Source organism: Pristis pectinata, chromosome 9 (assembly GCF_009764475.1).
Source record: "Pristis pectinata isolate sPriPec2 chromosome 9, sPriPec2.1.pri, whole genome shotgun sequence".
NCBI lineage: Eukaryota > Metazoa > Chordata > Chondrichthyes > Rhinopristiformes > Pristidae > Pristis > Pristis pectinata.
This window is the reverse complement of record NC_067413.1, coordinates 77,193,663-77,207,487: the sequence shown is the minus strand read 5'-3', so window position 1 is coordinate 77,207,487 and position 13,825 is coordinate 77,193,663. Positions and strand designations below refer to the sequence as shown.

The window sequence follows — 13,825 nt, the reverse complement described above, 5'->3', positions numbered from 1 at the left end:
GAGTCAGTGAAATTCTACACTTCTCAAGATGGTTTTCAGAAAACCCTTGAATCTTTTCTTTTGTCCTCCTGCAACTGAGCTCTGGTGCCTGTTTCTGATGTCTGGTGTTGGGCATGAGATGACATGATGCACCATGTCCCATGAATGGATTTGGAGGATTTTGTATTGGATCATGTGCTTTGCGATCCCTATTGTAGATAATCTGCATCTCAGAAGCATATGGGAACCAGGGGATCACTGCTGCCCAGTAGTCCATTAGTTTTATGCTGGATTGAGGCCCTGATTTTTAAACATTTCCTAAGAAGGCCACTGGAGGCAATGATGTCTGAGTTAACGGAGAGGTAGCTCTGAATATATATGAAAATTAGACCACATTTTCCAGGGTCTCACTTGTTATTGTTGGGGATTGCTGCTGTATAGCAGGGTAGGTGATGGAAGACCATTATAAGGACCACTCTTGCCTGTGTTTCTCCAACCATCAGTTGGAGTAACACAAAATGCTGGAGGAATTCAGCGGGTCGGGCAGCATCTATAGAGGAAGATCGACAGTCAACGTTTTGGGTCGAAACCTTTCATCTGGATTGATAGATGCTGCCTGACCTGCTGAGCTCCTACAACATCTCATGTGTTGCTTCAGATTCCAGCATGTGCAGTCCCTTGTGTCTGAACAATGACTCGAAGTTTACCTTCATCTGCGTCCTGCAGCTTGGAGTGACTTTGGAAAGAAAACACTAGCAGAAATGATCTTTATAGTCAGTACTTAACAAATTCTTTGTGTGCATCTGTGTGCACACGTCCATGTGTGTGTGAGAGCACCAAACCAGAGGGACCCAACTGGCTGAAGAAAAGTTTCTTTATGGACAATTTAGTAACAAGGTGCAAAAAAAAAAGAGGAATCCTTACAAGCTGGTTGTAATCCAATGTACAATTTAATCAGTTTAAGCTGATATGAAGTATTTACCATCCATGTGAATTTTTACAAGGTGCCCAAGTGATGGGTTTTCTACATAAGTAAAAATTGTTTACATAAAATACTATCAACAAACACCCTCAATACACTTAATGTGCATATATGTACAAGTTTTTTAAAAAAAAATTGTTATGCACAATGTGCTTTATTCATCAGGACTATGCAACAGATCCAGTATCCAAAGACTACCATTAATGTACATCCAGTAGCTGTGTTAGTAACCCTACACATTTGCAATCAGAAGGATCTTGGCAGTTTTCTTTGAAACCAAAAGAATTGCAACCCATAATTAAACATTACTTTTAGTTCCTCCTCTGCATGCCATTGCTGCGCAGATGGCTACAGGAACAATGGAATGAATTAAATTTAGCACTGTGCACAGTGAGGGGTGTTGCCCAGGAATCTAGTCCAGCAGGAGTGATTCAACAGGATGAAACTTGGCTTCTCAGGAGAAACAGTCTGAAATTTAGGGTTATATTTTGCAACATCAGCCTGGGTTGTTGATATCCTGACAGAGGAACAGAAAATTAGAATGTTTGCAAGAGGCCTGGGAAGGACTTAGCAACTGATATGCTTGATCAGAATTTTGGGGCCTGCACTGTTCAGCTATTCTGTTAAAAATGCGCCCACTGATAAAGCAGAAAGCAAAACACCTCCACAAACTGTTTTGCTGAAGCTTTTAGTTAGCTTTCTTGACCCTTGTATGCTTTTATTCTTCTGTTAGTAAATTTTATAATGGTGGCTGCTCTCTCTGCAATTCAATTTATTCTGAGTATGGTTGACATTGGTTCAGGGCTGATGGAGTATGGGAGTAGTCCAGAAGATGGGCGGAGGAGAAGGCAAAATCGGGCATTGGGTTGACTGCTATTTCAACAGTAAGTATTGAAGGAGCATTTATTGTACCTCAACAACATTGAGGACCAATGTTACAAGTGATTTTGTTCACTAAAGAGGATATCATCAAACTACGTTACCAGTTGCAACCATAACTCAGTCATTGTTGTCCTTAGATTTTATGTCATGGTGCTGTGGCTGCTGTAACAAGTGACATCTCATTGTGCACCCTAGTTATAGCAAGGTGACAGTACATGCTGCACTATCTCATGGGAAGAGCAGAGATGAGACTTTGCTAACATTGCAAGCTTCCTATAGACTCCATCCCAGCACCTGCTTAGTGTATTTTTTTCAGAAGACTCAGATAATGTTCCTGAATGCATAGCTGATTTGTAACCACAGACAGCACTCTGCAAACTGCTCCTTTTATTCTGACCCAATGTCAATGGATATCTTTTCCAAATATGATTCGTGATCTCTGAAATTGAGTCAAAGACTTAATGTTGGCCAACAATGCAAGTCATAGTGTTACCATCGACTACTGAAGAAGTTATGCAGTGCACCTCTTACCTAGCTTATCATTTGGCCACATGCTAAATGAAAACATTAGAAACAGGAGCAAGTGTAGGCCAGTCAGCTCCTTGAGCCACCTTTGCCATTCAATAAGATCATAGTTGATTCAATCCTGCCCCCCACATCACTTTCCCGCTCAGTTCTCATACCCCTTGACTCCCTTGTAGTTTAAATGTCCGTCAAAATATTGAAACACCCAGCCCCCACAACTCCCTGTGTTGGAGGCTTCTGAGGATCAATGACCTTCGTGAGAAGAAATTCCTTCTCATCTCCATCTCAAATGGATGATACTCCTTTATTCTGAAACTATACTCCTTAGTTCTATATACTCCCACTGGTGGAAACATCCTCTCAGTAGCCACCCAGTCAAACTTGACCAGAATCTTATGTTTCACTGTCACCTCATTATTGTATGTTCTAAGGAGTAATAGACCCATTCCATCCTCCACATTGTCAACCCCTTCAGCCTGAGTTTGTCTGCACTGCCTCCAATGCAGGCATGTCCTTCCTTAAATACAGAGACCAAAACTGAACTCTCTGATACAGTCTCACCAGTAGTTACAAAGTTGCGTCAAAACTTCTCTACTTTCCCCATCCCCCCCCCCCAGGTAAAGGCCAACATTCTATTATCATTCCTAATTTCTTGCTACCTACATGCTAACTTTATGTGTTTCTTATACTAGGACCTTCAGATCCCTTGTAGTCTCACACCAGTTAAATTATTTGTTTTTACTATCTTCCTCACAAGTCTTTCATTTTCCCCATTAAGTTCCATTTGGTGACTTCTTGCCCACTCATTTAACCCATCTCTATCCTTTTGTCATTCTCACAATATGCTAACCCATCTATGCTGCCCTTGGCATCAACAAATGGAGGAAGAGAAGGAGATAGAAGAGCACTATTGACCTACCTGTTCCTTCGTTGCTAGGGCCCATGGAGTGATACAAGAACATTTCACCTGAACTCTTCACAGTTCATTAGCTGCCCTGCCATTCTTGGATATTGGTTGTTAGGACAATGCTTATGAATACCTTTACAGTAACACTGAAGACACTCAGTCCTTTTACTTTCATACCCTCAGAAAGATGGGTGAATGCCTATGGATCCAACACCCATGTTTCTTCTAAGGCAGTCTCCTGGGATGAAGGATGAATTGCTTTCTCCACTTTTGTGGGTCCTAAGATGGCTGATGAACCCAATGTGACATCTGTAGATTCTGTCCCAAATGTAATGGGAAATGTTTGTGAGGGTCTGTAGCTGTATGGGAAGCGGTGCATTCCTTCCACCCTTTTTATTGGGCTTCTGCCAGTTCTGGGCAAAGACAATCAGGAACTCAGTGACATTCCTGGATGCTCACCCATATGAACAGATATGCACAGGTGACCCATCCCCAACTGTTCACTTGCTCCTCTTTAGGCATGATGGAATTCCTGGGCTCTCATATTTAGAAGTCTGTGGGTGTTTTTGTTTAAGTATTGTGTATTCCAGGTAAAGGCTTTAAAATGTAGCTTTCTGTAGGCTCTGAGATGAGGATATTTAAAACTGTCAAGTGCCTGTGAGAATGTGAATGCTGTAAATTTGATCTAGCAGTTAGGGTAATACAACCATGTCACATGCTCCATTCAACAGAAGACTTACAAGATCCTCAACTACTTCAGAGAGCAAAATGCAGCAATAATGAGAATAAAAGGATTCCTTTAATCGCCTACTCTATAATCCATAAATAGCCTAAAAGATATGTTTCACATAAAATGTAACATTCACAAGACTACAAAATACTGGAGTGCTAACATTATCTTACAAATGTGTTAAGAATTAATAATTCATAAATTCATAAAAAAGTATTTTTGTACAAGTTGAAAACGGAATTGTTTAAATATTCTACAGAGAAACAGTTGCTACTGTCAAAGGACTGATTCACTCTCAGCACAAATCCAGCAATGTTTTCCTTTTGCACAGTGGGTTTTACCTGAAACAAATCACTTGACTTTACCAAATTCACTGTTTGCTACAGTGTACATACTTTAACTAGACGCTCCATACAAGATACCATTACTGTACAGCAAAGGACAAAAAACACAGTCATAATCAGAACCAAGTATTTCATACTCAACTTGGATTTGTCTAAAATTAGTCCTTGACTTGAGTTTTGGTCAGAAATGAATTATGTGGGAGTACCTGCCCACACCTGATATTACATATAACTTGTTTTTCCCTCTGAAGTTTGAAATACGTCATTGCCAGAGGCCTCCGTGTCGATGGTCATCTGTTATCTGTCATTTACTTCGACCTGGAATAGAAGCAAAAACTTCAGTAATCTCACTTTTGGACATTTTTAAACAATACTGTTTTCCATATATACTGTATAAATCGTACCTTGAAAGCATTAACCTTTCCAGGATAAAATATCAGAAAAGTTATTTGAATGCATTAATAAAAAGTCTGATGGCGCATCAACTTACACATCTTATTACAAATCCCTGTTATGATTGTCAAATGTTTTAATTGATAAGTACAACACATGGTACAACTATGTACTCATATTAATTGAAATTTAAAATGATCCTGAACAAGCTGATCTCAGACAAGACATCAATGAGCAACAATTTATTGCAACAATGGGTATGTTTCAGAAGTAACTCATTAGTAACATGAAAGGGACAATGTAAGTAGAAGTGATTTTAGTACAGTCATGAGATGAAGGTATTGATAGCAAAGCCATCCTTAGTTTCCCCTTGAACTGAATGCTTTGCTAAGCTACTTCAGGGGACAGTGTTGAATCAAACACATTGCAATGGCTTTGGAGACACATACTAACCAGACAGGATAAGGAAGGCAGACTTCCTTCTCTGAAAAGACATTGAAGCAGAGATATTTTTACTACATTCAGGTAATAAACAATCACCATTGAAGATGCTATCTCGTATTTCCACATTGTTTAATTAACTAAATTTGAATTTCTTGTTGGCTGAATGTGCTATGGTGGGATTTGAACTCACATTGCAAGTCTTTAAAACTGGCCTTAAAAACCTGGGTGAGGAAGGGAATATTGGCTGCAAATCCCTTATCATAATCCAATAACGCCCGCTGGAACATGCACACATATTAATATCAGGTCAAGAAAGGAACTGGATTTGGCTAACAGTTCACTAACCTGCCAAATCTCTATATCCATAATAATCATGACTACTTGGAAAAGTTCTGCTGAATAGAAAAATGTTCCCTTGAGAGGGTCAAATGTTTCAGCAGATGGAGAGGAAATTTTACCTATAGAGATTTCTCATTCTTATGGGAGGGTAATGCTATGCTTCAGAAATTTCAAAGGCATGTCTATTAGGGCAGGCTAATGTTCTGCTAATTAGTGGGCTCTGCTAAAGTAACTCCCTCAAGTTTGAACACTTTGACTTCTTGGGAGCAGCTAAAACCATTCTAAACTTCACTGTGATTTTTTTCCTGAGATTGAAATTTGAATTAGAATTTTCTGAATGAGAGTTAATCTCTCAGTTTATCGATCTTATGTCACTACATTAAGGTTTCGTTGCTATTGTTGAAAACTAGCCAGAATCACCCAAACCAATGCCACGGAACTTTAAACAATAGTGAACAGTTGGTTCAATGTTCAAAATCTGAACCAAGCTCTGTCCAAAAGCTAATCACAGAACCTCACAAGATTCTGCCAGATGCCATGATGCTGGAAAGCTTCAAGTTCCGCTCATTTTCAGTGGTGCAAGAAACCTTATAACCTTTTCATATAAGGAGTTAGGTCATAGGTTTTATATATTAAAATACTAAGTAGTATATGGTTATTAACGTGTTTCATTACCTTTTTTTTGAAGATATCTCCAGTGATTTTAGTTCAGATGAGGTGGAGGATTGCACACTCTAATTAAAGATGCCTGTTCATTTTCACTATATTATGTTCATGCAGTAATACTTTTAATAGGAATAGTTAAAAAGTTTTAAAACTAAGCTTCCTGATTTGCACTGATCTATGGGAAACTTTATATTAGTAATTACACATATTAATTTTAGTGGAAATTTAGAAGCCTGGCCTAACTAACTCAATTTCAAGTACATTTTGGTGCTGTTTCCCAATTGTATCTAAAGCAGAAACTGTAATCTCAAGTTGAACAAATAAGTGATTTGGCTATTGAAAGTGTTACCTTGACTGCTAAAGTATGTCTTGCTTCTGCAGAGGATGGAGCTTTAGTGGTTAAATTACTGGGGTAGTAATTTAGAGACCTGAAATAATAATCTGGAGACCATGATTATAGAACCCTCATAATAAACAAATATTAAGTAACAATAATAAGCTAGTCTGGGTAATGGTGACAATGATGCTGGTTTGTCATTAAATACCATCTGATTCACTTTTGCTCTTTGAGGGTGGAAATTGCTACCCTTACTCCTCTACCTCTTGTCCACCTCAATGGTGCATTTGACTAAATTTTGCAGCTGAAATCAATAAAAACCAAGCAGAGAACTCTCTACTGATTACAGTCATAACTTGCCCAGACAAAGGTGGTTCAGTTGTTGGAGGACAGTCATCTCAGGATATTACTGCAGGAGTTTCCAGGGAAATGTCATGGACCCCAACTACCTTTTGCCGCTTAATCAATAACCTTTTTCATCATGTTCAGAAATGTGATTGGTTGCTAATGATAACAAAATTTTATTTGCCATTTAGAATTCCTCAATGAAGTTCATGCCCACATGCAGCGAGACCTGGGTAACATACAGGCATGAGCTAACAAATGGCAAGTAATATACAAACCACACAAGTGCCTGGCAATGTCCATTGCCACAAACTGAACCAGGTCTTAAGTTGGGAGCTGAGACTTGCTTCAGAGACTGTTAAGGGGCTTCATCCTACCTGGTCCGCCACTGGTGAGTCAGGGTTGTCCATCTTTCTTCAGAGAGGTAACTTTTTAAATTTTGCAACACACAGTTTGATCATATCCTCCCTCATTATGAATTTCCTCAGCCAAACCCTCTCTCCATTATCTGCCTGACCAATCCTTACATTACTTATCCAACCCTTTCATAACTTGCCTGACAACCTCAACATCCCTACCCTCCAACCCAATTGACTGTCTCCCTAACTCACTTCATTCCTGAAATCCATTCTCCACAATGGCTGGAGATCACAGGTCTGTTTTGTTTTGAAAGCTGTGCTACCAGTGTTATCAGCTCTCAAAACTGCCAAAGAGATTGAATGTTTGTGAATGTCTGACATTCATAAACATTCAAAAGCTATGATAAATATCCTTAAAATGTTATTTAAGGATGTAAAATTTCTTAAAAATTAAAGTGTTTTCAGAAGTATCAAAACATTAACTAGCAGCCTTAGCAGCGGAAGGGAGCAGCCAGCAGAGTTCAAAACTTGTTTTGCAGGTATAAAAGGGAGGCAGGCTCTTGCAGAGTGGCTGTTTTGGGGGTGGCCCTGTTTGAGTTTGAAGTGCAGAGTTTGAGGTCAAAGTGCTGAGGCTTTAACTGTGAGACTTCAGTGAAGAGGCTGAGAAGAGTTAAGAGTCAAGGTAAGCACAGGTAAAGTTTTTCAAGTTTAATCTTCATACTTGGAGCATCAGGATGGCAGTTAGGGCAATGGTATTCTGCAGGATGTGGGAGATCAGAAAGACTTCCAGTATCTCTGAGGACTAAACCTGTAGAAACTGTGGCCAGCTGACTGCGTTAAGAAGCTGGAGCTGGATGGACTTAAGATCATCTGGGATGCTGAGAGAATCATAGGTAAGAGTTTCATTGAGGTGGTCACACCTAAGCTGCAGGCTGCAGGTAGTTGGGTGACACCCAGGAAAGGTAGAGAGGGTAGATAGATAGTGCAGGTTCCCCTGGAAAACAATTATATTGTTTTGGATATTGTTGGGGGGATATCGTTCCGGGGAAAGCAGCAGAAGCAGCCAGATTTTGATGGTATCAGACAGGAACTTGCAAAAGTTGACTGGAGTAGGTTGTTTGCAGGCAAAGGGATGTCCAGCAAGTGGGATGCTTTTAAAAGTGTGTTATAGAGAGTTCAAGATCTGCATGTTCCTGTAAGAGTGAAGGGCAAGGCTGGTAGGAGTAGGGAACCCTGGATGATGAGGGATACTGAGGTTCTGGTCAGGAAAAAGGAGGCATGGGTCAGGTACAGGCAGCTGGGATCAAGTGAATCCTTGGAAGAGTATAAGGGATGCAGGAGAATACTCAAGAAGGAAATCAGAAGTGTAAAAAAGGGGCATGAGAAGATTAAGGAAAATCCAAAGAAATTTTATGTATATTAAGGGAAAAGGAGTAACTAGAGAGAGAATACGGCCCTCCAAATACCAAAGTGGACACCTTTGTGTGGATCCGCAGGAGAGGGATGAGTTACTCAATGAATATTTCTCCTCTGATTTTACTGTGGAGAAGGACTTGAAGATTTTGGAACTTGAGATAGTTAATGGGGATGTCTTGGGGATAGTCTGCATTACAGCAGAGGAGGTACTGGAGTTCTTAAAGCATAAGAAGGTAGATAAATCTCCAGGGCCTGATCAGATATATCTAAGAACACTGTGGGAAGCTAGAGAAGAAATTGCGGGAGCCCTGGCTGAGATATGTGCATCACCGTTAGTGATAGATGAAATGCCAGAAGACTGGAGGGTGGCTAATGTTGTGCCTTTATTTAAGAAGGTCTGCAAAGATAAATATGGGAACTATAGACCAGTAAGCCTAACATCTGTGGTAGGTAAGTTACTAGAGGGGATTCTGAGGGATAAGATATACAAGCATTTGGAAAGACGGGGTTGATTAAGGAAAGTCAGCATGGCTTTGTGTGTGGAAGATCATGTCTCATGAATTTGATTTAGTTATTTTAAGAACCAAGAAGGTTGATGAGTGCAGGGTGGTAAACATAATCAATATGGACTTCAGTAAGGCCTTTAATAAGGTTCCACATGAAAGGCTGTTATGGAAAGTTAGATCGCATGTGATCCAGGGAGAGCCAGCTAACTGGATACACAATTGGCTTGATGGTAGGAATCAGAGGGTGATGGTGGAAAGTTGTTTTTCAGACTGGAGGCCCATGACTCGTGGTTTTCCCCAGGGCTAGATGCTAGGCCCATTGCTATTTGCCATCTACATCAATGATTTGGATGAGAATGTACAAGGTATGGTTGGTAAGTTTGCAGAAAACACTAAAATAGGTGGTGTCATTGATAGTGAAGACAGTTATCAGGATTTACAGGGGATCTTGATCAGCTGGATAAGTGGACCGAGGAATGGCAAATGGAGTTTAATTTGGATAAGTGCAAGGTATTGCATTTTGGGAAGTCAAATCAAGGTAGGACTTTTGCAGTGAACTGTAGGGCCCGGGGAGTGTTGTAGAACGGAGGGACCCAGGAGCCCAAGTACATGGTTCCCTAAAAGTGGTGTTGCAGGTAGACAGGGTGGTTAAGAAGGCTTTTGGCGCATTGGCCTTCATCAGTCAGGGCATTGGGTACAGAAGCTGGGATGCTACATTGCAGTTGTACAAGATGTTGCTGAGGCTGCGTTTGGAATACTGTGTTCAGTTTTGGTCACCCTGCTTTAGGAAAGACATCATCAAGCTGGAACGAGTGCAAAGGAGATTTACGAGGATGTTGCTGGGACTCGAGTGACTGAGTTATGGAAAGAGGTTGAGCAGGTTGCAACTTTTTTCATTGGCGTTTAGGAGAATGATAGGTGATCTTATAGGGGTTTATAAAATCATGAAGGGCATAGATAGGGTGAATGCACACAGTCTTTTTCCCAGGGTTGGGGAATCAAGAACCAGAGGGCATAGGTTTAAGGTGAGAGGGGAGAGATTTAAAGGAACCTGAGGGGCAACTTTTTCAGCCAGCGGGTGGTCAGTAAATGGAATGAGCTGCCAGAGGAAGTGATTGAGGCAGGTATATTTAAAAGGTACTTGGGCAGGTACATGGATGGGAAAGGTTCAGAGGGATATGGGCCAAACAAGGACAAATGGGACCAGTTTAGGTGCGTGTCTTGGTCAGCATGGACCAGTTGGGCCAAAGGGCTTGTTTCTGTGCTGTATGACTCTATGACTTTAAAACTCTTAAAGTATTAGAGAAAAAAATAATTAAATACATTTATCTAAATTTTAAGTTACTTTGTTCTTACCCTGCTTCATCACAGCTGTTCTCAGTTCAAATGGATGTGCTTGATTAACTTGCACCAGGTCTAAATAGGCAGCATCAGAAATTTCCTAGATTTCCTCTGTGAAATCTGTGGAAATGTGTGCTCTGCTGCTGGATTCCATAGAACACCAACTTCTGCACAGTTACAGAGGTAAACTCCTGCAGTTCCACGTAAAATTGATGGCATTACTGCCGATGATATGGGTCATTATTACATCTCAAGGCAATAGATGAAAGATTGCATGCATTGTAGCTCAAATGTTGCTACACTGGAGTCAGATCCACCGTGAGTTGCTGTGCTAAGCCACTGGATGGCACAGCTGCATCAAAGTGCATTATTAGGAGTAAAATGTGCTCTATTTTTAGTAGTAAGTAGAAAATACATCAACTGGACAGCATATTACTTACTTCTATATGGATGACTATTTCCAACATTGTGATCTTTATCCATGAACTTCATAACGAGTGCCTCATTTATATGTAGTTTAGCTAAGGAGCTTTCAATCTTATAATTCTATTTGCAAGTGCACAGGCTTTGAACATCCCAGAGATAAAGGCGACAACACAATCAGAAGCTGTCAATCTCTAATAGTCTGTTCTTCTGTCAACATTTCATAAGCTTTGACTGCAAACAAAGTTCATACATAACACTGAGGAATATGCTCTATGCATGATCAAGAGTTGTCCACAGCAATACCTGTCAGTGGTAATTATGGATTGTCATATATAAAATATAATTTTCCTTATAATTTATGAATATCAAAAATGCATGTCTATATATGATATGGTCATTAATATTGTACACTGCAGGTAGAAGGGAGGAGTCTGCTAAAAATATTCCTGCAAGAGATAACAAATGCCATTGGTATTGAGTCAGCTATTGCCAAAGTTCACCTTAGGGGCTGGGTCAAAAAAAAATTAACCTAACTTCCTGCTCTAGATTGCTGCTCAGTGAATTCTACTGAAAAACAGACATTGCTATGGACAGAATTAAATATTTAATGCTACCAGCAACTAGTCAGATTTCTTGAACCTAATTCAAAAGGAAATAAGTTATATGACCAGAAAATTCATACCTGAAAATCAACCTTTAAGATGAGCAGTGAGGTAAAGGTAAATAAGCTATTTCAGTTTTTGTTATCAATACAGCAAACATATAGTTTGACATTACAGTCTTTCTCTTCTATTAAACCTTAAAGGGCTACATAGGGTAAAACTGATTGGAGTGAATTGATCATCTTTATATATCATGTCCAATTTCCAGTGACGTAAATTAAAGAAAAATCACGTGGGTCATATAACAGACAGGAGATTCAAGGCTGCTTATTTTCTCTCTCCTGCTAAAGTTGAATTTCACCTCCAAAATCTGGTGATGACTGGCCTATATGCAAAGTTAATTATTTGACTGTTTATAGCTATGTTAACAAAAGAAAGCAATTAATTTTTGCTATGCTATGCCTAATATACTTGTAAACTGCTAAGACTGTGAAAGAGAACCTTTTCAGAAAAATATATTTTAATAAAGTGTCTTTAGTTGCATTGACCATTTCATCATTGAAGGTATCTGTTTGTTCCATAAAACTACTAAGTTTCTGAAACAATAATTTCTTGAATGACAGGAAAAATGTCAAATTTTAAAAATCCATTTTCCTATCAAGTCCATCAGTAAGAAAAGTGAAGGTCTTTGTAATCCTGTTTTCTCCAATCCCATTGGAAGAAAGAGGAAAATACTAATTTTTACCTGGTGATTTATTATTTTGGCCTAATTTTACATGCCACATTTTTTTCTATTTTTAATATTACATTCATTCTTTATTTCACTTTAATCAGTATGATTTCTCTATCATTCTTCTACTCATTGGCATATTTCTTTTTTATATAAGTAACCTTAACAGTCAAAAATTACTAACTGAATATTTTCTAATGAGTAAAATGTAACAGCTCAATCTTTAGTTCTTAACTATTGAATGGCGACTGTGGGTTTCCGTCTTTACTCCAGTGTAACGTTAGTGTGAGTTTAAGTGGTCCTTTTCACCCTCATCATTTGAGAATAGAATGCCTGCCAGTTGTACAACAGGCCCGATATTCATTTCAATTCCAGTGAATGGAAATGAAAGTCAGGCAGTTCCAAAGAATAGGGCATGAATCAGTTGGATTACACTAGGAGCAAATACGTGCAATACAAAGTTCAGGAGAATGTCATTATTTTTTCCATTTCCCTGATAAAGACTCTTAAGAAACATTAGTATTTACAAATGAAACACTTTCCATTTCAGAAATATAGACTTAACAATCAAACCCTCCCAGATCAAGTGCAACATATTTAGAAGAAGAGTAAAGGCCTTGACCATATACTTGAGCAACAATCTCAGAAGAGCATCTTCTACTGCTTTAATGTGATATTTTGGTTGCCAGATCCTGTGACCAAGATGTGAGATTGGCAATAGTCTTGCTTGGAGTTGAATTAGAATGAAATGTTTTGTAAAGATGGCTATTCTATAGAATGGACTAATCTATATTGGGATAGACATTTATTCTCAGTCACACATTCTAAACACACAAGGTAGTAGCTTCTGAAATTTTTACCGTTGAAGTCAATCGAACCTAAGTTTGAAATTGGAGTTCAATGCACATACGTTACTATATCAGACATTTAATGCATGTAGCCAGGGACAAATTTCTTGCTCTGGAGTCTAGTAAGAAAAGTATAGTCATGTTACTTGCCAGTTCTGTCAATTGAAACAATAACAATTTTGGGGTTAAGTTGTTGATCTTTATTTATTTCTGATTCTTTCAAGAAGTTAGTTTTCCTTCTCAAATTTGTTCTTAAACATTGCTCAATCAAGCCAGTTGAAAGGCACTAGGAATGGTCATGATATTTTCAAATAAATCTATTAGAATAAATCCCACAATTTCACTTTAGTTAGATACCATAAAAACAAACAAAAAAACTTGAATATGACCTTAAAATATGTCCCGATTATGTTATATTATTGGCTGTAATTCCACTGTATTTTTGCAAGAAGGAAACATTAGTCTTTTAATGATAAATGATAAATGAATGCTGAAGTAGGCTCTGTTGCAAAATGTAACCTAATTTTCCTATGTTCCTTCCAATCATTAATAACTTTGAAAAATCAGCAGTAACAGTGGTATTAATTAATTATGCAGAAGAACAAAACGAAACAAACTAAGAGAACTCATCAGTTCCTGGCTGACACATATAATCCAACCCTAATCTCTTTACATAACTTGTTTTTGATTAAGGTGCTGTTTTTATCCTTTGAAATAAAATGGT

The 13,825-nt window shown here is 38.8% G+C and overlaps 1 protein-coding gene across 3 annotated transcripts in view; it reads right to left on the bottom strand.

Moving 5' to 3' along the window:
• Positions 1-977: 977 nt before the first annotated feature.
• LOC127574266 (sodium/potassium-transporting ATPase subunit beta-1-interacting protein 3) overlaps positions 978-13,825 on the bottom strand; it is a 324,203-nt gene continuing 311,355 nt past the window's right edge. For all 3 annotated transcript variants that reach the window (XM_052023124.1, XM_052023122.1, XM_052023123.1), the window contains one exon: positions 978-4,667. Coding sequence is in view for 2 of the 3 variants with exons in the window: in XM_052023123.1 (XP_051879083.1) it covers positions 4,654-4,667 (14 nt within the window). In the remaining variant the exon portion in view is untranslated. The remainder of the gene's footprint in view (positions 4,668-13,825) is intronic.